The 22,928-nt window shown below is 39.8% G+C and overlaps 2 protein-coding genes and 1 pseudogene across 2 annotated transcripts; 1 reads left to right on the top strand and 2 right to left on the bottom strand.

Annotated features, from left to right (window-relative positions):
• The first annotated feature begins 5,900 nt into the window (after positions 1–5,900).
• LOC115687557 (uncharacterized) lies at positions 5,901–6,574 on the top strand (annotated as a pseudogene).
• Positions 6,575–9,742: 3,168 nt separating this feature from the next.
• Positions 9,743–13,412, bottom strand: LOC130134960 (uncharacterized). The gene is made up of 3 exons (XM_056303023.1): positions 13,316–13,412; positions 12,915–13,244; positions 9,743–9,895 (listed from the first exon to the last, which is right to left on the bottom strand). The coding sequence occupies exons 1-3, from the start codon at positions 13,385–13,387 to the stop codon at positions 9,743–9,745; spliced, it is 555 nt and encodes a 184-aa protein (XP_056158998.1). The 5' UTR covers positions 13,388–13,412.
• Positions 13,413–18,602: 5,190 nt separating this feature from the next.
• On the bottom strand, positions 18,603–19,436 carry LOC130134969 (uncharacterized). Its single transcript, XM_056303065.1, has 4 exons — positions 19,343–19,436; positions 18,952–19,263; positions 18,789–18,876; positions 18,603–18,701 (listed from the first exon to the last, which is right to left on the bottom strand). The coding sequence occupies exons 1-4, from the start codon at positions 19,423–19,425 to the stop codon at positions 18,624–18,626; spliced, it is 561 nt and encodes a 186-aa protein (XP_056159040.1). The 5' UTR covers positions 19,426–19,436; the 3' UTR covers positions 18,603–18,623.
• Between the last annotated feature and the right edge of the window lie 3,492 nt (positions 19,437–22,928).

Genomic DNA, 22,928 nt, shown 5'->3' with positions numbered 1-22,928 from the left:
TTGTTTGAAACTCTTATTCAATTGTAATGCTATTCTCAATTTCTGGTGTACACATTCAGTTGTTTATGAGAATAACAATTATCCTTAGTTCTGGAATAAACATAGGGTTTATTCATTACGATGTGTTGTCACATATGGGCTGAAATTAAAGGAATAAGATGCATTGTAATACATGGAAGATATTACTTGCTCTTAGAGGACATGTCGCCATGATTCATGTGTCTTGTTTCTTTTCTTAAGCATAAGGTTTTTCGTGGATTTGGTTGGGTAATCCGTATGATGAAAATGTTGGGATCAAGTGGGAGAATATTATATTTATAGTGTGATCCCACATTTAGGGATATAGTTTTTGAAATAAAAACTTATCCATTGGGTTCGACCCACGTTTTCTCTTTTAAGTGACGGTTATCCACATGCGGTTTTTCCACTGTTCATACCCCTTCGGTGACAACCGCCCTCTTCGGTGACCGCCTTGATGGGAAGCGGTTTATAAAGATGAACGTTCATTCCATAAGGGTAAACACAAGGTCTAACGCAAATCCTCTCATTAGGTAATACACTATCAGTACGCGAGGGGATTGGGTTAGTAGAGTGCGCCCGTGATCGCTGTCGAATTGACGTCGAACTACCTTTAAATTCCGACGAACGTAAAGTTGAACAATGGCTGGAGGTCAGTTTATTTTTCGATCCTGTTTTCCGCATTTGATTTTAATTGTGCTTGAATTTTGTTCTTCTATGCATGATTAGAATCCTTCAGTTTTAGTCTTACATAAAATTCTTAAACTAATGGATGATAGTGTCTTCTAAAGTCTAATTTGCATACATTAATATGAATAATATCCACGACACGTGATCTTCGTGAGATGGTGATAGCATTGAATCGTGTCGACACAAGGAGCTGCGTACAAACTGAAGCTTTAAGAGATACACGTGTACTTAGAGTTGGCTAATGATTACGTAATTGAAATCCTGGGCATGTCAACGATTTAACAGAGGAGAGTAGAGAAAAGAAACATGTGTCGATGAGCAAGGAGAAGATCCAACAGTTCTTGTTGTTGAAATAATAGTTATTTTCTGCACGTTTAGCTGATGATTTGTTTCTTAGTTGTCATAGTCTTTAGGAGTTAGTGGAGTAATTGGTTTATGCAGATCATGGGTGGTTATGGTCCTATTTTTTGGTGGTGTTTCTGTCATGTATTGCCTATTTTTAAAGACTTAAAAAATTCTGAATGAACAGAGAGCCTTGGCCTCATCTCTCCTCTTCTTTAGATTTTTTCACGCTTCAGTTTTTTATTGTTCTTGAGTCTTCAGTGGTATCAGAGCCTTGAGACCCTGAGAGTGAACACACGTGAGGCAGCAACAGTTTTCTTTCATCTATTTTTCATTTATCCAATGGCCACAGATTCCAATTTTGTGCAAGCAGCCATCCCACGCTTTGATGGTCACTATGACCATTGGAGCATGCTAATGGAGAATTTTTTACGGTCAAAGGAGTATTGGCCAGTCGTCGAATCTGGAATTCAAGAGCCACCAGCAGGCACGGCTTTGATAGATTCCCAGAAAGCAGAACTGGAAGCTAGAAAGCTGAAGGACTTGAAGGCAAAAAATTATCTCTTTCAGGCTATTGATCGTCCCATCTTGGAAACTATTCTTTGCAAAGAAACTTCCAAGGATATTTGGGATTCTATGAAGAAGAAATATCAAGGCTCTGTTAGGGTTAAGCGTGCACAGTTTCAAGCCTTAAGAAGGGATTTTGAGACACTAGCGATGAAGGATGGAGAATCTGTCATCAACTATTGCGCCATAACAATGGAGCTTAGCAACAAGATGCGATTCCATGGCGAGAAGATGGACGACGTCATCATTGTGGAAAAGATTTTACGTTCCCTGACACCAAAGTTTAATTATGTTGTTTGCTCAATTGAAGAGTTGAAAGACATAGATGCACTCTCTCTTGATGAATTACAAAGCTCCTTATTGGTCCATGAACAGAAGATGAACAGAAGTTCAGCAGTAGAGGAGCAAGCGTTGAAGGCTTCTACCGGTACTCATTTCAACAATTTCAGAGGAAGGGGTAGAGGTAGAGGTAGAGGAAGGGGAGATCGAGGAAATAGAGATTTCAGCAGGAATTTCAAAGTCAATAATGACCAATCTCAAGGCAAAGGCAAAGGACGGAATCTTGACAAATCCAAGGTAGAGTGCTTTAGATGTCATAAATTTGGTCATTATGCATCTGAATGTTATACTAGGCTGCCTAATGATAAAGAAAAGCAAGAGAATTTAAATTTTGTCGAAAAAGAGGCAGAAACATTGTTGATGGCTGTTCAAGATGAAAAGAAACCCGAGTCAGATATTTGGTATGTGGATACAGGCTGCAGTAATCACATGAGTGGAAGTAAGTCTTCTTTTTCTTACCTAAATGAAGATTATCATTCTACTGTGAGTTTTGGCGATCATTCTACTGTGAAAGTGATGGGAAAATGTGATATTAAGATAAAAACCAAGAATGGTTTTGTGGAAACAATCTCCAATGTGTTGTATGTTCCTGACCTGAAAAGTAACTTATTGAGTGCTGGTCAGTTACAAGAAAAGGGTTATGTTATCACTATTAAGAAGGGTGTTTGTGAAATTTATGATTCTGTTAGAGGTGCTATTGCAGTTGTTCATATGAGTTCAAACAGATTGTTTCCATTAAAGATTGAAAGTACTCAATCTTGTTTGATGGCTGAAATGAAAGATCTCTCATGGTTGTGGCATTTTCGCTATGGCCACTTGAGTTTTGGTGGATTGAAGACCCTCCAACAGAAAAACATGGTGACAGGTCTTCCTCAAATTACTACTCCTTCCCAAGTTTGTGAAGAATGTGTTGTTAGCAAACAGCATCGTTCTGAATTTCCCAAAGGGAAGTCATGGAGAGCAAAGGAAGTTTTGCAGCTGGTGCACTCGGACATTTGTGGTCCAATAAACCCATCTTCTAATGGAGGTAAAAGATACTCAATTACCTTCATTGATGATTTTTCCAGAAAAACTTGGGTTTATTTTTTACAGGAAAAATCAGAAGCTTTCTCTACATTTAAAAGCTTCAAAGCTCATGTTGAAAATGAAGCAGGCAAAACCATTAAAACCCTTCGAACAGATCGTGGTGGTGAATACTGCTCAAAAGAATTTGAAGTTTTTTGTGCAGAGCATGGCATTCGAAGAGAGCTTACAGCTGCATATACACCACAACAAAACGGTGTATCTGAGAGAAAAAATAGAACCATTCTCAACATGGTGAGAAGCTTGTTAGCAAGAGGAAGAGTTCCAAAGACTTTTTGGCCGGAAGTAGTAAACTGGAGCATTCATGTTTTGAACAGAAGTCCAACTTTTGCTGTTCAAAATATGACACCAGAAGAGGCTTGGAGTGGGAGAAGACCAACCGTGGATCACTTCAGAATCTTTGGATGCATCGCGTATGCCCATGTCCCGGATGAGAAAAGGAAGAAACTTGATGACAAGGCTGAAAAATGTGTCTTTCTTGGTGTAAGTGAGGCATCCAAAGCATATAAATTATTCAATCCACTGACAAAGAAGATTGTGATCAGCAGGGATGTTGTTTTTGATGAAGAGAACATTTGGGAATGGAATAGGCAGCAGCCTACCCAAGTCCTTTATGACAATGATGTTGAACAGGAGCAAATTTCAGCACCTTGTATGCCCGAAAATTCATCAAACACAACTTCTACAGCCGCTGAAACTTCACCAACAGTTGCTGAAGTCAATGAAAAAGAAGCTCAATCTCTTCGCCGTGTTAGAAGAAGGCCTGCTTGGATGGAAGATTATGAGGTAACTGGAATTGAAGATCCAATTACTCACTTTGCTTTCTTTTCAGACTGTGACCCTACAACTTTTGAGAGTGCTGTCAAAGAAGAAAAATGGCGAAAAGCGATGGATGATGAAATTGATGCCATTGAAAGAAATGATACTTGGGAGCTATCCAATCTTCCGAATGAACACAAAACCATTGGTGTAAAGTGGGTCTTTAAAACAAAGTTGAAAGAAAATGGTGAAGTTGACAAGTACAAGGCACGCTTGGTAGCCAAGGGATACAAGCAGCAATACGGGATTGACTATACTGAAGTTTTTTCTCCAGTTGCAAGACATGACACAATCAGATTGGTGGTTGCATTGGCGGCGCAGAATTCTTGGCCTATTTTCCAGCTAGATGTCAAATCGGCATTCTTGCATGGGTACTTGGAGGAACAGGTATTTGTCGAACAACCCCCTGGTTATGTCAAGATTGGAAATGAGCATAAAGTTTACAAATTGAAGAAAGCCCTTTATGGGCTAAAACAAGCCCCACGGGCTTGGTATAGTCGCATTGAGACTTATTTTCTTAAAGGTGGTTTTTCGAAATGTCCCTATGAGCATACACTTTTTGTTAAGATTGGAGATAAAGGGAAAATGCTCATTGTGTGCTTGTATGTTGATGATCTTATATTTACCGGAAATTGTGATGCCATGTTTAAAGAATTCAAGAAGTCTATGATGGATGAGTTTGAAATGTCTGATCTTGGTATGATGCATTACTTTCTTGGCATAGAAGTGGTACAATCGAGTGATGGGATCGTCATTTCTCAAAAGAAATATGTGGGAGAAATTTTGGACAGGTTTCAGATGAAGGATTGTAATCCAGTAAACACTCCGATTGAGTTTGACTTAAAGCTACACAAAGATCATGAAGGGAAGAAGGTTGACAGCACACTTTACAAACAAATTGTGGGCAGTTTGATGTATCTAACTGCAACAAAACCAGACATAATGTATTCTGTGAGTTTAATCAGTAGATATATGGAGAATCCTACAGAAATGCATTTGTTGGCTGCCAAGAGAATCCTTCGTTACTTGCAAGGAACTAGAGACTTTGGGCTATTTTACAAGAAGGGTGAAAAGTCCAATTTGTTGGGGTTTACTAACAGTGATTATGCAGGAGATCAAAATGATAGGAAGAGCACTTCGGGTTATGCTTTTATGTTTGGGACAGGTGCTATTTCGTGGTCATCCAAGAAGCAACCAATTGTCACCTTGTCAAGTACAGAAGCTGAATTCGTTGCTGCTACAGCTTGTGCTTGTCAAGCTATTTGGCTAAGGAGAATTCTTGAGGAGTTGCAATTCAAGCAACCAGGAGCTACTAAAATTTTTTGTGACAACAGCTCAGCAATCAAACTCTCCAAGAATCCTGTGCTACATGGAAGAAGCAAGCACATTGATGTGAAGTTTTATTTCTCGAGAGATCTTAGCAATGATGGAACAATTGATCTAATCTACTGCCGGAGTGAAGATCAGGTTGCTGATATATTCACCAAGGCCCTCAAGATGGAGTCGTTTGTGAAGCTCAGAAGGTTACTAGGTGTCCGCACGCTGAAAACAGTCAAGGCTTTAAACTGAATGTTAGCAAACATCAGTTTAAGGGAGGGATTGTTGAAATAATAGTTATTTTCTGCACGTTTAGCTGATGATTTGTTTCTTAGTTGTCCTAGTCTTTAGGAGTTAGTTGTCCTAGTCTTTAGGAGTTAGTTGTCCTAATTGGTTTATGCAGATCATGGGTGGTTATGGTCCTATTTTTTGGTGGTGTTTCTGTCATGTATTGCCTATTTTTAAAGACTTAAAAAATTCTGAATGAACAGAGAGCCTTGGCCTCGTCTCTCCTCTTCTTTAGATTTTTTCACACTTCAGTTTTTTATTGTTCTTGAGTCTTCACTTGTGCGATGCCAAGACAAAGTCATAGACTCATAGGTTGGATCTAACCAGCTTTACGGGCCAGAGATCAGGACAACCTCGTAACGAGCAAGAAGAATCCAAGTATCGCGAATCTTGAAACAACCATTTCGCTGAAACTCACTCAGCAGTTTCACCTCCACATCCACACAGTTTAGCTTTCATTTCCACGAAGATGGACAGGACGTCGAGCTGGAACAGAGTGACGGACGATGATTACATGCATGCGCCGCCGGTGGCATCAACGATCCTGAGGATGGGATCGTTCCAGGGCGACGACCTGCCTGCTTACGACCCGGTGTCGGAGGTGACAAGGAAGGAGAAAACACGGAACAAGCTCGCCGAGAACGGCGTCCACATAATACCTCTCGTATTGCTGGTGTGAGCAGCCATTCTCTGGTTCTTTTCCAATCCAGGTACAAGAAAACTAGGAACTTCACACACCCATTGAAGCAGTAAACTTTAGCTTTACAGTTCTCTTGATTGTTTTTCTTTGTGTGTGTGTGTGTGTGTGTGTTGGACAGAAATAGTGGATGCGGGAAGTAGAAGGGACTCTATAGCGGCGAGGATCAAAGGGTTGACGGTCGAGGGAGACATCGACAAGGAGATTGATGGGACCCAATCTGGGCTATTGCCCTCCCTTGATTTGGGCGATGCCGACTCGTCTTCATCATCGACCTCAACCTCAACCTCGAGGCATCCACAAGATCGCATTCACCACCGGGGCAAGCGTTCCAGGAAATCCCACCACCGAGTCGTGGGTCGTGTTCTTGCTGAATTGTTGGAGAGCTTCAGTTTGGCGGCATTGCAATGGTAATGTCTGGTTCAACAGGAAGTGTTAATTCGTGCGTTAGTGCTGGTGTTGATGTTGCGATGTCTGTGTGGACGTGAGTTTACGCATGTCATGAAAGAGCGACTCTCGCATTCCTTGTTGGTTTATGTGAAGACGCACAAAAGTATTCGTACGATTGGGACTTGCTTGAACACAGTCTAATCCATAGAGATAGTGATGGTTAAACTAGTGACTAAGCAAGATTGATGAATTAAAAGCAATTTCCTTTTTTCCAATTCGACTCGATGGTTAGAGTTTTTCTTTCACGGTCTGATCTCACATTGCCTGCTAACAAAGACTCGCGATCGTAACCAAAGAGATCAACAAAAGCCCTTACAAAAACCTTCGTCGAAAACACTAGTTGCGACGGCAAGCATCATAGCACTTCAGCCAAATATTCAAATGTGCTCTCGATGGGAGTCGCAATCAATTTGACACGATGAGAATGAGTTGAGCATGGGATCGCCTCAATTGTTCTTTTTCTTTTTTGATATGATAATTAAGTTAAAGTGTCATTTTGTAGGTATTTTATGCATTTTCAAGGCTTACAACTTTCTCTCACCATTTGTATGATGGGAAAATTACTCAATCAATCATAAACCTATTGTACATATGTCAAATTAGTTCTAAACTTTCCACTTTTGCCAATTTAGTCATAAATCTCTGTGCGAAATTCTATTGTAGTCATTTTGATCAATTTTCGTCGAAAATCGTTAACGTGGCGTTCCAGTCAACGCCGACTATTTTACGTGGCACATTGTCACGTCAACAATTTCCGGTAAATTGGCCGAAATGAGTATATTGGAATTTCTCACAAATATTTAAAAATCAATTGGTAAATTGAGAAAGATTGGGACTGAATTGACATTCGTGTAATAGGTTTAAGTTAATTGAGCAATTTCTTCCATATAATCCGATATCTATAATTTGAAGGATTGGCCAAATATCCAAATCAATGGTGACAGATGTGGACTGTGTAAAAGGAAGTCATTTTGAACAAATGAGAGCTTGTGCCATCCCAAGTGTGGCGTTGATCCCTAAAAATAGTCACACAAGTTCATTTATAATCACTGGCCGAAATAGAATTATAATGACGGGCAAAGCCCAGTATTGGATGGCCATTCGTGACGTATACTTTGAGCATGACTACCACACGGTGGTGGTACGACCCACTCGTCACCTACTGTGGTGACCTTCGCCAAGTCTCTTTTCTTCATTGCTCCGAGTGAATTTGTGGCTATGGAATTGAACGTAGGCAGGTGCTATGACTTAGGCAAACGACGAAAAGCATAGTTCCATTCAACTGTCAAAGAATCCACAGAGATTGCAGAATTAAGTCACTAGAATGTTCGGAGACCATCACAGTTTCTTTCAAAGAAAAGTGCCAGATTTATATTAATAATTGTGGATGACTATTCAAGAAAGACTTGTATTTATGTGCTGAGGCACAAGTTTAATGTTATTGTCAAGATTAAGCAGTTAAGAGCTTTGATTGAAAAGAGATTGGTAAGACGATCAAGCATATGCGGACTAACATTAGCATGGAGTTCTATTAAGAGCTATTAAACAATTTTTGCATGAATGAAGGCATAGTTAGACATCACAATAGTGCTAGTGAACCACAACTAGTTATAGAGTTGATGAGTAGAATATTACTAGAGACGGCTTGTAAAATGCTCTCTAGTGCTAGTATGGCTATAAGGTTCTTGGCTAATTCGCTTGGTACGGCGAGCTGCCTAGGAAATAGATCCCCCTTGATTGCGATTGAATGTCGTTGGACTCCCGAAATGTGGTCAAGTAACATTGCCAATTATTTAATTCATTGAATATTTAGTTGACCATGTTATGTTCGAGTGAATGATGGTAACCTCAATGGAAAGGCAAGAAAGTGCAAGGTGAGCAAGGCTACCGGTTAATGTGCCCACAATTGAATTTATGTAGTATCGCAGAGAAGTTACATTTGACAAGTTTCCAGTATTTCTGGATAGGAGTGATTATAGCAATGTTCATATGAATCTAGATAGTGTTCAGCTTAAGATGGAGTCGCAATTAGAAACTTGTTGTGACGCCCCAGAACGTCACGCGCAACACGTACCAATTAATATTATTAAAAAAATGGCCAGCGGAAGTCAAAGTCTGAACAAGTTTTGTCAAAAATACTATTGCTTCTCATTAACAACACTTGTGAGAATTACAAGTCCAAACAATACATCATAAAATCACAAAGAACAAACATCTGGGTAGGTCGAGGTTGCCTATCTCCATGCTACAATTTACTCCAAAGACGGCCCGCACAAAAGTAGACTTTACAACGAGTCATAGATGTCGTCGCCTTCATATCAACCAAAATCCCGCATCTACCCATATAGTAGATATACATCTAGTACAAACTATATCCGCTCTCGGGACAAGCATATCAACGTCCTGGCATTCATAGTATTTAGGGAAAAACCAGCAAGCATTGGTAGCAGGTTGTCCATTCCTACATGTCTGAAAAATAATGGGATGAGCCGAAGTCCAGTAAATGAAATCTCTAGTTTTAAGTTAGGAAAATCAGCTTACCACTTCACCTTGCATAAACACATATGCATGCATAGCAAACAATATGCATAGAACTTGAATGCAAGTTATACCTTTTCCGTATGGATGTGCCGCAAAATCTGAATAATGCAACATATCATAATATTTTCACTCAGACGCAAGCATGATGTAAAACATTTATGCTCATGTGATTAGGTTCATTACTTCATCCTCCCAAACACTCCCGGGGCATCCCGACCAACGAGGCATCGCAACTCCGAGGCATCCCGGCACACACCCGGGGCATCCCGACCGACGGGGCATCCCGACTCCCGAGGCATCCTGAAACACTCCCCGGGGCATCCCGACCTACGGGACATCCCGACACACGGGGCATCGTCACACACCACTAAATGGGCGATGAAATTAATATTATTCTCATGCAAGTCATGACAACCAAGTATTTGCATGCATAAATCCGCTTTGGTCCGTCCCATACCGAGCCATCACGGTTTTTGTACTTTAAAGCCATGAAATACATCATCTGAGCAATTAAATATGAAGCAATACATTTCAAACTCAGAAGCAAACTCAGCTCATAAGTAAATTTGGGTTCAGAAGCAAATTCGGTCATCAGAGGTAAGTTCGGATCATCAGAAGCAAAATCGGATTGGTCATCAGAAGAAAATTCGAGTCATCAGAAGCAAGTTCAGACTCAGAAGGAAGTTCAGAAGCAGAAGCGGATTCAGAATCAGAAGCGAATTCAGACTCAGAAGCGGGTTCAAACTCATAAGCGAATTCAGATTCAGAAGCGGGTTAAGACTCAGAAGCGAATTCAAACTCAAAAGCGAGTTTAGACTCAAAAGCGAATTCAGACTCAGAAGCGAATTTAGACTCAGAAGCGGGTTCAGACTCAGAAGCGGGTTCAGACTCAGAAGCGAATTCAGACTCGAGAAGCGGGTTCAGACTCGAAGCGAGTTCAGACTCACAAGGAAGTTCAGACTCACAAGGCTAAAGTCTGAAGGTAAAGTCTGAACGAAAAGTCTGAGCAGTAAAGTCTGGGCAATAAACTCTGAAATAAAGTCTGAGCGGTAAAGTACGAAGGTAAAGTCTGAGCGTAAGGTCTGAAGGTAAAGTCTTAACAGTTTAAAAAGTATACAGAACCAGATTTTTGACAGTAAAGTCTGAGCAGTTTCAAAGGTACACAAAACCAGATTTTGACAGTAAAGTCTAAGCAGTTTCAAAGATACACAAAACCAGATTTTGACAGTAAAGTCTAAGCAGTTTCAAAGATATACAGAATCATCATTCATACTCACATAATATACTCCACTTTCAGTAAAACGATTTTCTACCATTTTTAAATATACATAAACCAATAAGAAGAATCCAACAATTACCTCAAAGATAACACTTGCACGATCAGATTTAATCATTTCACTTGCCGATTTTCACCATACTTTAAGGAAACAAATCACATCCATTTGAACATGCACAGAACTAGCAAAACAGATTCAACCATCATCACAACCTCACTATTGCACATCAAAATAACCTTTCTCAAGCAACCAAGTTAAAAGTGTCAGTAGATTTACTTAGCTTAAACCTAGAGTTTTCACTTACCTTGTGCAGAATCTGAACACCCCAAAGGTTAAAACTCTTCCACAGATTTTTGGATTGGTGGTGGTGAGAGTAGAAAATGAAGGAGAGAGTGTAGGTTTGTGTGAAATTGTCTTCGGTAATTACCCAGACGAAGATGAAAACTGAAAAGTATACAAAGGGGTGGATAATTACAATGCACTCACAGGTGGCATCTTCTCTTTCCATCATGGCCAGGTGTAAGAAATCAGGAAAGGAGTAGTGGCCAAGGAAAATGATTACTTAGGCTAGGTGTCTAGCTCAAGGGGACAAATGGCATTCGGTCAACCTTTCCTTCAATAGTCACGTGAGAGAAGAAGAGTCCAGAAGAGATATTTTTGAGAGAATATCTCCCCCCTTTCCTTAACGGCAAATTAGAATAAAAGACTAACACTACTTAATCAAAATTAACCAATAATAATACCCACTAAATTCCCAAAACAACGGTAAATTAATTAATACCGTACTACGATTATCGCACACAACAACGTTTAAGATTTTAATTACGACGAGCTCGGGGCGATTACGTTTCCGAATCCGCGCTTCGCAATTTACAATCCAACAACGATTTTTACGCGTCCGCACGAATATTAACTTAAATAATACTTAGCTTTATAATCCAAATATCATCTTCGAACATAGAAAATTCCCAACGTCAATTACTTATTGTTACGAAATTTTCGGATGTCACACTTGTAGTGAGTACTAGCAAAGTAATCGACACAAATAGTGCTTGTAGCGAGGTGGAGCCTGTGAAGCCAATGGTTGCCGTGGCTACTGAGTTTGACAATGTGTGTGTTCAATCTCTTGACAAATATGGATGCAAAAATGATTTTACTCCAACTCTCCTCTCTCTCTCTCACTACAAAAAAAGCCGGGTTTTGCCACGAATTTTGCCACGAAAAATTGCGACAAAATTCATGGCAAAATGAATTTGCAACGGAAAAAAATTCGTCGCTAATAGGCCGTCGCAAAATTTTGCCACGGAAAATTCCAAATTTCGTGGCTAATTTGCGACGAATTTTTTTCGTCGCAAAATTCGTCGCTAATTATTCGTGGCAAAATTCGTGGCTATTTTTGCAACGAAAAATAATTCGTCGCAAAATTCGTCGCTCATTATTCGTGGCAAATATCCGTGGCTAATTTGCCACGAATAATATTCGTGGCAAATATCCGTGGCTAATTTGCCACGAATATTATTCGTGACAAGAATCCGTCGGTAATTTGCCACGAGATCTATTCGTGGCAAAAGTCGTCGCTATTATTTTGATTTATTTTTTGGTCGCGAAATTGCGACGAAATATTTTCATGGCAAAAAGTCGTTGCTAATTATCACGTGGCTAATAAATTTTTTTTTTTTCGACGAGTTTATTCGTGGCTAATTTGCCACAAAAAAATTCGTGGCTAATTTGCCACTGGAATTATTTGTGGCTAAAATTCGTGGCTAATTTGCCACTGGAATTATTCGTGGCTAATTTGCCCGACATTTTTTTTTTATCAGTATTTTGCCACGAAAAATTTTGACTATTGCAGCGCGGCCGACATTAATCGAAAACAAATTTGGCGACGAATTTTAATGAATACTTTAGCGACGAATGTTGTTTAGGAACGATTTCGATTTGAAATCTGATTAACATTGATAGAAAATCACAGTCAAGACAAGAACAAACCCCAAAAAGAAAGAAATGAAACAATGTTCTAAATTAGCGAGTTCGCAAACTGTTGTGGCAAACTATTGATCTTGCCAAGAAGTTCTTTCACGTTGTGGCAAACTGTTGCGGCAAACTATTGATTTCCAAGAATCGAAGTCCTGTCCATCTGCAGCGCAAACATCACAATATCAAACTCCTAACCCCTGCTAATTTTTTCACATCTATTCAACAGCAGAAGCACAAAGCAGAAGCACAAAGATATAAGTACCTCTTGGAAATTTAAACTAGCAAGGATCATCATCATCATCAGCATCAGCATCAGCATCATCATCATCATCATCATCATCATCAGGAATCTCACTATCATCACCTACTGGATTAGTAGGAGGTACAGGAGGACCGTCATCAGCTTCGAGGTTAAGGTGTTGCATGATCAATTGCAAACGTTGGTTCACTCCTTTCATTTCTTCGTCCTTCTGTACAAGTAATTGTTTCATTTCTTCGTCTTTCTGTACAAGTAACTGTTTCATTTCTTCATCCTTCTGTACCAGTAATTGTTTCAAGCGGTTCAATTCTTGGTCCGTTCGCTCCTCATGTTGTGCCCTTAAAAAAGCCGCACTGGAGGATGAAGTTGCAGCAGCCGGCATTCTGTACATCCTTGACAAGGATCCCATCCCAAATATTTGACCTCTTCTCATTCCACCCGATGCCTCCATCCATAATGCCATACTGTCAACCGATGGCTCGGACGCAGCAGCACTATCACCATCACCATCACCATCACCATCACCATCACCATCACCACTAGCAGCAGCCGTGCTCATTACAAGTTCATCATATTTGTCCTACATTAACAATATTAATAAAAATTTAAAAAAACTTCATATATATAAATACAAAATATAACCTTACATACCTTAATAACTTTTGCTCGATTGCCGGTCCATGTCTTATCTTTTTTCTGAAAGGTGCGTTCAAATGTAGCCATAAATGTTGGTTCCGTCCCCAATTCATCTGCCCACAAAATATAAACATAAATGAAATGAGTAATTATTGATTTAACTTTACAACATGTTTAAAAGACTTACCATTCTTTTTCTATGCTCCCCGATATTAATAGAGCCCCCAGCATATGTGGCAGACCCTTCACTAGAACTAGAAGCTCGATTCTCGCTTATTAATTTCACTCGATTTGCTTATGCTTTTCGGTGTCCCAAATTCTTTTGATTTCCGCCCAATTGTCAGCTGTAATAAAATCCGGCTTTTCTTGTCTTCTCTTTGCTCTATTCATCACATTTCGCATGTGATCACCGGCTTTCTTCTTAAAAATTCTTTTAACTTCTTTCTCTTCCGCTTCATCCCACCTGAACTTCCGCTGCAAGCAATCAATAGAAAAATAATTGTACGCTCAGTATGCTAAATCGAACTTAGTTTGTGAGGAAATAAAAGGACAAAACTTACCTTGAACTCATTCCACCACAATTCCTTTACTTCTTTTGGAGCAGTGGTCCAACTACTAAACTGCCCCATCCAATAGTTATCGATTATTTTATTAAGTCTCCTCACAACACGCGTAGAATCCGTGAATCTGCAAACGGGTTATAACTTATTTCAACATACGTAGCATCCGTAAAGCATACAGACAATTCAGTTGACATCCATAATAATTCACATATATTTAAAAAAATGAAATACTTACGAATCTCCAAATGGGGCTATCATGAATCGGGTATCTTCTTCATAATTCGAGTGTTGCGTTGAAGAAGAAGGTGGAACCGAAGGCGATGGAACTGAAGTAAATTCAGTTCGCATTTGAGGGTCGGAGGAATGGCCAATGTGTCCATGTACTAGTTGAGGGTTAGATAAAAGGGCAGGGGCAGGGGAAGCGGAAAGGGATGGGGATGAGGACGAGGAAGAGGAAAGGCCTGATCTTCTTTGTGAAGCATCATCACGACGCATGTGACCTCCACGTTTATACTAAAAGGTGCAAGGTTAGACAAAAATAAAGAAAATTATGAACATATATTAAGGACACATAATGACATACGTCGTGAAGCTTACCATTTTGTTATTGAGAGCAAGAGAGATGGCCCCTGAAAAAAAGGAAGCTGTCCGGAAATGTCTACGAGCTAAATTTCTGGTCCTACAACGGTAAAAAAGGAAGAACTCATCTAGCTAGTCAGGGTCATCAAATTTTCAGTTAATTTCTGTAATTCGACTTGTTTTAAAATTTAATTGCATGTTTTGAAAGCCTTAGAACTTAATAAGTTACACTTTCACAAAAAATTTTATGATGCAAGTAAATCACTAAGTTCTGTTCAAAATGAATATATCAACTTCAACAAGAAAATCAATAAATTTTTACCTCGAAGGGAGCCACTCCAGAAAACGCAAATGTGACGGAAATAGTTTTACCCCGATGGCCAAAGCTTCAACCTAGGCCAAAAAAGGTTTGGAAATAGTTTTCAAACCTAGATAATGATAAAATGACTCCGAAACGAAAAAAAAAAAAAAAAAAAAAGCGAAAATGTCACGGAAAACACTATTCACCAGAATCATTTTTTGCCAAAAAACCCATCTAAACGACTCCAAAAAGCCAAAAAATGGCTTGCGTCATAGCCCTAGGCGGTGAATTTCGATCAGCGGGCCGTTTCCACTTGACCGATCAAATTTCAGCTCATTCTGACAACATTTCACCTTATTTCAACCAAATTTCAAATGAATTTCAACTAAATTTCAACTAAATTTCAACCTAAATATGAGAAATTGATTATGTTTCGTTCTGTTTCGTGGGCGAACGAAACAGATTGGGTCTGTTTCGCCCACGAACAGAATCAAATTCGTGGGCGAAACAGAAACAGAACCATTCTGTTTCGCCCACGAATAGAATCAAATTCGTGGGCGAAACAGAATGGTTCTGTTTCTGTTTTGCCCACGAATTTGATTTTGTTCGTGGGCAAACAGACCCAACTGCTTTCGCATGTAAGCCAACACAACACCCAACACAGAAAGCCAACACGTAGCGTGCCGGGCACGTAAGCGCCCACGAAACTGGTTTGTTTCGCACACGAATAGAACCAAATTCGTGGGCGAAACAGACCCAATCTGTTTCGTCCACGAACGAGCGAAGCGGACCCAACACGAAACGAAGCGGAAGTAGAAACGGAGCGGGAAGCGAAGCGGCCCAACACGGAAGCCCGGCCAACACAGGCAGACGCAGACCCAACACAGAAGCCAGCCAACACAGAAGCTTAGCAGAAGCAGAAGCAGAAGCATAGAAGCAGAAGCACAGAGCAGAAGCAGATCCAAACGTAGACCCAACACATACATTGAACAGAAGCATAAGCATAAGCAGACGCAAACGCCAAGAAATAACGGCGAAAAGCAGACCCAACAGAAGCATACCAAATGTAAGCGAGGCCAACACTCTCGGGCGCCGCCGAAGAACCCAACGAAAGCGTGACCGCGCGGCCGGGTGTCCTCGCTTCCCGCCGTCGCGCCGAAGAACCCAACGAAAGCGCACCGCGCGGCGGGTGTCCTCGCTTCCTGGCGTCCGCCGCCGAAGAACGCCAAGAATCGCGCCGAAGAACTGCAACAGAGACAGAGAAAGAGGGAGAAGACAGAGACAAACAAGATAGGTTCGCTCGTGAGAACAGAAAAGAAGAACCCTAATTTGTACCCGCTCATGAAGACGACGCCGTTTGGTGAATTTTCGCTGAAATTAACTACGAATTTAAAATCGTGGCTAAAATCGTGGCAAATTAGCCACGGATTGGAAATCGTGGCTAAATCCGTGGCAAATTAGCCACGGATTTAGCCACGATTTCCAATCCGTGGCTAATTTGCCACGATTTTAGCCATGAATTGTTATTATATCGCGGCAAATTCGAATCGAAATATAAAATTGTCGCGGTAATTTTGGGGTCTTTTTCAAATTCGTGGCTAAAATCCGTGGCAAATTTGCCACGGATTTTTGCCACGAATTTCCTCAAAAAGCTTGCACAAGATTTTTTTTTAAAAAAAAATCCGTGGATAAAATCCGTGGCAAATTTGCCACGGATTTTTGCCACGGATTTCCTAAAAAAGAATACAATAGAATTTTTTTTTTTAAAAAAAATCCGTGGCTAAAATCCGTGGCAAATTTGCCACGGATTTTAGCCACAGATTTCCTGAAAAAAGAAAAGAATACAATATTTTTTTTTTTAAAAATCCGTGGCAAATTTGCCACGGATTTTAGCCACGGATTTCCTAAAAAAGAATACAATATATAGTTTTTTTAAAAAAATCCGTGGCTAAAATCCGTGGCAAATTTGCCACGGATTTTTGCCACGAATTTCCTAAAAAGGAATACAATATAAATTTTTTTTTAAAAAAATCCATGGCTAAAATCCGTGGCAAATTTGCCATGGATTTTTGCCACGAATTTCCTAAAAAAGAATACAATATAATTTTTTTTTAAAAAAAATCCATGGCAAAAATCCGTGGCAAATTTGCCACGGATTTTTGCCACGAATTTCCTAAAAAAGAATACAATATAAATTTTTTTAAAAAAAATCCGTGCCTAAAATCCGTGGCAAATTTGCCACGAATTTTTGCCACGAATTTCCTAAAAAAGAATACAATATAAATTTTTTTTAAAAAAAATCCGTGGCAAATTTGCCACGGATTTTTGCCACGAATTTCCTAAAAAAGAATACAATATAATTTTTTTTTAAAAAAAATCCGTGGCTAAAATTCGTGGCAAATTTGACACGGATTTTTGCCACGGATTTTTGCCACGAATTTCCTAAAAAAGAATATAATATATTTTTTTTTTAAAAAAATCCGTGGCTAAAATCCGTGGCAAATTTGCCACAGATTTTAGCCACGGATTTCCTGAAAAAAGAATACAATAGATTTTTTGTTTAATAAAAAATTCTGTGGCAAATTTGCCACGGATTTTTGCCACGAATTTCCTAAAAAGAATACAATATAATTTTTTTTAAAAAAAAATCCGTGGCTAAAATCCGTGGCAAATTTGCCACGAATTTCCTAAAAAAAGCCTAAATCATGCGTACGGCCTTTGTTTATGAAATCCGTGGTAAATTGCCACGGATTTTTGCCACGAATTTCTTAAAATTAATTTTTGGCTTTTCATGAAAAATTACTTAGCCTTGTGAGTGGGATTTTTTCATGAAATTCGTGGCTAAATTTCATGGCAAATTTTCCACAGATTTTAGCCACGAATTTCATTTCTACTATCCCACACTCGCGTAATTCATTTTTTTTTTTCCAGACAATGACGTTTCATTAACAATAATAGCAATAATAATATTCAACAACAATTACAATAATAATAATAATAATAACTACCACAACAACAACAACAACAATACTAATAATTACGGCAACAACAACAATAATAAATATGACAACAACAATAAACTTTGTCATAATAATAATAATAATAATAATAATAATAATAATAATTACGACATAATTAGTAAAAAGTCTCAAAAATCTAAATCTTCGTCTTCACCTTCGTCTTCATCTTGATCTTAATCTTCTTGTTCAGCATCATCGTCATCATCGTCGTCGTCGTCATCGTCATCATCATCGTCATCGTCATCGTCATCGTCGTCGTCATCATCATCATCATCATCATCCTCTGTCTGAAAATCAGCTTCTGCAACACCTTCTAAATTTGATTCGCGAATTTCAGTTAGATCTACATCTATCATTGCTCCACATGGATCTCGTAGAGTAGGAATGTTATATTCCTCAGTTTGAACTGCATTATAAACTTCCTCTTGTTGATATGCTGTATCCTTCCAGTGTTCCTCGATTTTTCTTCGTGCTTTGGTTTTACATACAGCCCACCAATCAGCTTTGTCACGTTTCAAACTAGGATATGATGCATAATATACTTGAATTGCTTGTTGTGCCAACACAAATGGTTCATATTTCTTATACATTTTCTTGTGATTTATTTCAACCAAATTAAACTTCGTATGTACCTTCGTTCCTTTGACGGGGTCGAACCACATGCACTTAAATAACACAACCCGCATTAATGGTACGGGGTACTCTATCTCGATGATTTCATCCAACAAGCCATAAAAATCATCTTTTGAACTACCACAATTGGATGACCGAACACACACACCACTATTCATTGTGGCTTTTTCCATTCCATATTCTCGAGTGTGAAAATTGTACCCGTTTATGAAATATGCTGGCCAACTTCATATGCTTGACTGTGGACCCCATGACAGATAATATAGTAATCCTTGCTCTTCAACTTGATCATGATTACTGTGAACCTAAGATTACACACGCAAAGTTAATAATATATATTTAAATGATGTATAAAATATTAATAACTTGGTTTTGGTCTATAGGCAACTTACATATGTTTTGAACCATGCTGCAAATTGTTCATCGCACAAACGGTCGAACTCATTTGGTGGTAGTCCATACATTGAATTTTGAAAAATCCTATTAACAATTTACATTTAAATATTAGTAAATATTTGACACGCAATACATATATTTGCAAAAATATACACTTACTGGAAGTATGGCTCCACTTCTGGACAGTTCAGTAAAATATAGGTATGGGCTGCCTGCCGTTCTTCGCCTGTTAAGCAACGAAACTGACATGCGCCGCTTGGTCGACCGAGATAATTGAAAATAGAGAATGATTTGCAATTGGGATCGATGGGACCCTTATCATTTCTTCCTGCTCTCCGCCTCTTGCACTGCACGTGCGGCTCAAAATAGTATGATGCAAATGTTGTCACTTCTTCCACAATATATGCATTACAAATTGAAGCTTCAACACATGCCTTATTCTTCACTTTTTTCTTCAAATGATATAAGAACCTTGTTGCAATAGAAATAAGTTTATCAGAACATAATATATAATAAAGTATTTTGAATTTTATTTTGAAAACAATTTTACCTCTCAAATGGATACATCCATCGAAATTGGACGGGACCTGCAACTTTAGCCTCATAAGGCAAGTGAACTAGGAGATGCTCCATTGAATCAAAAAACGCTGGAGGAAATATCCTTTCTAAATTGTAAAGAATAATTGGAATGTCTCTCTCCAGTTTCTCCATGTGTGATACTTTTAACACTGTTGAGCAAATATCATGGAGGAAATTACTTAACTCTGTAATGGCGCCCCATACAAAGTTTGGTAGAAGTTCCTTCAAAGCTATTGGAATTAGTCTTTCCATAAATATGTGACAATCATGACTCTTTAATCCTGTCAACTTGCATTCGTTCAAATCAACACATCTCCCGATGTTCGAAGCATATCCATCGAAACCGCATGATTTCAACCATTGACAAACGACTCGTCTCTGCTCCTTATCCAATGTATAAACCGCTTTTGGTTTTGGTCCCCGCTGCTTGCATCCACATCTAATGTTGGCCGATCACAAATATCTCTCATATCTTTTCTTGCATTCAAGTTGTCTTTTGTTTTTCCCGTGACATCCATCACAGTATTTATGACATTGTCGAAAACATTCTTTTCAATGTACATAACGTCAAGATTATGATGAATAAGATGAGCTTTCCAATATGGTAGATCCCAAAATATACTGCGTTTAGTCCACTTATGTGCACTTCCGTACGCAATAGTTGTGCCATGAGGGTTTTCAACAACAGTTGGAAAGTCATGCACTCGCTCCCATATTTGATCACCAGTCAACCTCAATGGTGGAGGAGTTCTTTCAATCCTATTCTTGATGAACTCTTTTTTATTCCTTCTGAATGTATGATTCATCGGCAAAAATTGTCTGTGACAGTCAAAATAGCAAGGCTTCTTACCATGTCTTAATCTGAATGACTTCGACATCTCCAAACATATCGGACATCCTAAGATCCCAGCTGTACTCCATCCAGATAACATTCCATAAGCTGGAAAGTCATTTATCGTCCAAAGAAGAGCAGCCTTCATTACAAATGTTTGATTAGTAGAAACATCATACGTAACGACACCTTCATTCCATAGCCGTTGTAACTCTTCAATCAATGGTTGCATATAAACATCTATCAACTTTTTCGGATTTTACGGCCCGGTCACGATCAATGTCAAAAACATATAAGATGTCTTCATGCACATACCGGGTGGAAGATTATACGGAGTTAAGATAACTGGCCAACATGAATAACTTTTCCCTGATTTTCCAAATGGGGCAAATCCATCAGCACAGAGACCTAACCTAATATTTCGAGGCTCTATCGCAAATTCAGGGTATGTTCTATCAAAATGTTTCCATGCCTCTGCATCTGAAGGATGACACATTAGACCCTCTTCTGTTTCATGATTTGCATGCCAAGTCATGTGTTCAACAGTGGCTTGAGACGCATAAAGCCTTTGTAATCTGGGGATTAAGGGCAGATAAAACATTTGCTTGCATGGTCTACGCTTCTGATTACGACCTTGCCTCCTGTTCCTGTTAATCTTGTACCTAGGTTGGCTACAGAATTTGCAAGATTCTGCATTTTCGTCATCTCTCCAATATAACATACAATCCCTACTACATACATCAATCCTTTCAACTGGAAGACCTAAGTTATCCACTAACTTCTTCATATCGTAAAAATCACTTGGCATTATGTTATCAGGAGGCATTGTTTCTCGCATTACTTCAACAAAAGAGTTAAAGCAATTCTCAGACACATTATGCTCTGCCTTGATATTTAACAATCTTCTTTGTCGATATATCGAGTATGATTGTCACAACCCGCCCATAAAGGTTCATCTCTGCTTTCAACACTTCCCGGGCGATTAGATGGAAACGTTTTATTACACACATTCTCATCAAAACCTGTTACTCCTATCTCTTCAAATTGTTCAAGTCTTGGAGTAAAACTAGTACTTGCATGGTTTGGATCCGAATTATGACCAGCTGCATCAATCACCATCCTCTGGTATGGGTTCATTTGGTCATAATAGCTACATTCTTCCCTAACTGAAAATTGGTCACTTATTCGATATCCTTCATCAGATATAAATGGTTCACCATGACAAGTCCAATTATAGTAGTTTGGAATAAACCCAAATCTACAAAGATGTTCTCTAACTGTATCACATACATGAAATTTACCATTACTGCACTTTCTACACGGACACCTTAACTTATTTCCATCCATCAACTCATATTTACTACTAGCAAAGTCCAAAAATAGTTCCAACCCAGTACGAAACTCATCAGTCAATCCTCGACGTCCAGGTAAGTTCTTATTATACATCCAAGCCCTGTCTCTTTGCATTGTCTATATAAAAATAACAAAATCTCTTAAAATATTAATGCCAAAAAATTTTCGATATTAAAACCATAAAATTCTAAAAAGTAAAATTTTATTTTTGCCTAAACAATTATTTTGAAATTGAAAAAATTAAAACAATTGACTTACCCAAGTATTTGACTGAAATCTTTGTAGTACAAAGTGCTCAATTTGATGAGAATTGCAACGTTCACTTCATCCGCGAGACTTTCAAACGAATACGTACCTACAAAAAAAATTGACTTCAGATTTTATTTTTTTATAATAATTTTTTTTCCCCAATTTTTTTTTAATAATTTTTTTTTCGAATTTTTTTCCCAAATTTTTTTTCCTTCATTTTTTTCTCCGGTCGCCGGTCCGGCGACCGGCCGGCGAGTTGGACCTCGCCGGCCATGGCCAGATCTGGACCTCGCCGGCCAGATCTGGACCTCGCGGCGAGGTCCAGCGGCCGCCGCTCGACCTCCTCGCGGCGAGGTCCAGCGGCGGCCATGGCCGCTCGACCTCGCGCCGCCGATCCGGGCGGCGAGGTCGAGCTTGGGCCTTGGCGCCCGGATCTCGGGCGGCGAGGTCGAGCTTGGGCCTCGCCATGGCCGCCGCCGAACCTCGCGGCGAGGTCGAGCGGCGGCCATCGCCGCTCGACCGCCATGGACCTCGCCGCGAGGTTCAACGGCGGCCATGGCGAGGCCCAAGCTCGACCTCGCCGCCCGATCCGGGCGGCGAGGTCGAGCGGCCATGGCCGCCGGCCGGACCTCGCGGCGAGGTCGAGCGGCCATGGCCGCCGCTGACCTCGCCGCGAGGTCCAGCGCCGGCCCCATGGCGAGGCCGCTCGGCCTCGCCCGGATCTGGGCGAGGTCCAGCGGCCCCGCCCATGGCCGGCGAGCCTCGCCGGTCGCCGGTTGCCGGACCGGCGACTGGCGACGAAGTCAGAAAAAAAAAGAGAAAAAAAAACTCAATAAAATAACAAAAATTTGAAAATAGTTTTGCCGAAATTAATCACAACACTTACCAGTAGAAAAGGTTCACCGAGATAGATTTTTGCGCGTGCGAAGAGATTTATCGAGAGGAAGGGATAACAGCGAATAGGGAGAGGAAGGGAGAACAGCTAATAGGGATAAGAGGAATTAGCAGAGAGAGAGAAATTGGGTCTACAAGTAGAGAAGAATCAGCGACGAATAACAATTCGTCGCTAATTCCGTCGCAAAATAACCACGAATTTTTTTTCGTGGTAAATTTCGTCGCAAAT

The sequence above is a fragment of the Syzygium oleosum genome, unplaced genomic scaffold (assembly GCF_021117445.2).
Source record: "Syzygium oleosum isolate NSW1041296 unplaced genomic scaffold, Sole_v2.1 Sole_v2.25, whole genome shotgun sequence".
NCBI lineage: Eukaryota > Viridiplantae > Streptophyta > Magnoliopsida > Myrtales > Myrtaceae > Syzygium > Syzygium oleosum.
The sequence above is the reverse complement of the archived record's forward strand: the minus strand, read 5'-3'. Positions and strand labels throughout refer to the sequence as shown.

Bases quoted from the DNA above. Each gene is read 5' to 3' on its own strand.
- LOC130134969 (XM_056303065.1), bottom strand. From the start codon at position 19,425: ATGGAGCATCTCCTAGTTCACTTGCCTTATGAGGCTAAAGTTGCAGGT. The intron at 19,264-19,342 runs GTAAAATTGTTT...TATTGCAACAAG, and splicing joins TGGATGTATCCATTTGAGAG to GTTCTTATATCATTTGAAGA. The intron at 18,877-18,951 runs GTAAGTGTATAT...AATTGTTAATAG, and splicing joins GAAGTGGAGCCATACTTCCA to GATTTTTCAAAATTCAATGT.
- LOC130134960 (XM_056303023.1), bottom strand. From the start codon at position 13,387: ATGGCTACATTTGAACGCACCTTTCAGAAAAAAGATAAGACATGGACC. The intron at 13,245-13,315 runs GTATGTAAGGTT...TTGTTAATGTAG, and splicing joins ATCGAGCAAAAGTTATTAAG to GACAAATATGATGAACTTGT. The intron at 9,896-12,914 runs GTACAGAAAGAC...TTCGCTTATGAG, and splicing joins AAGAAATGAAACAGTTACTT to TTTGAACCCGCTTCTGAGTC.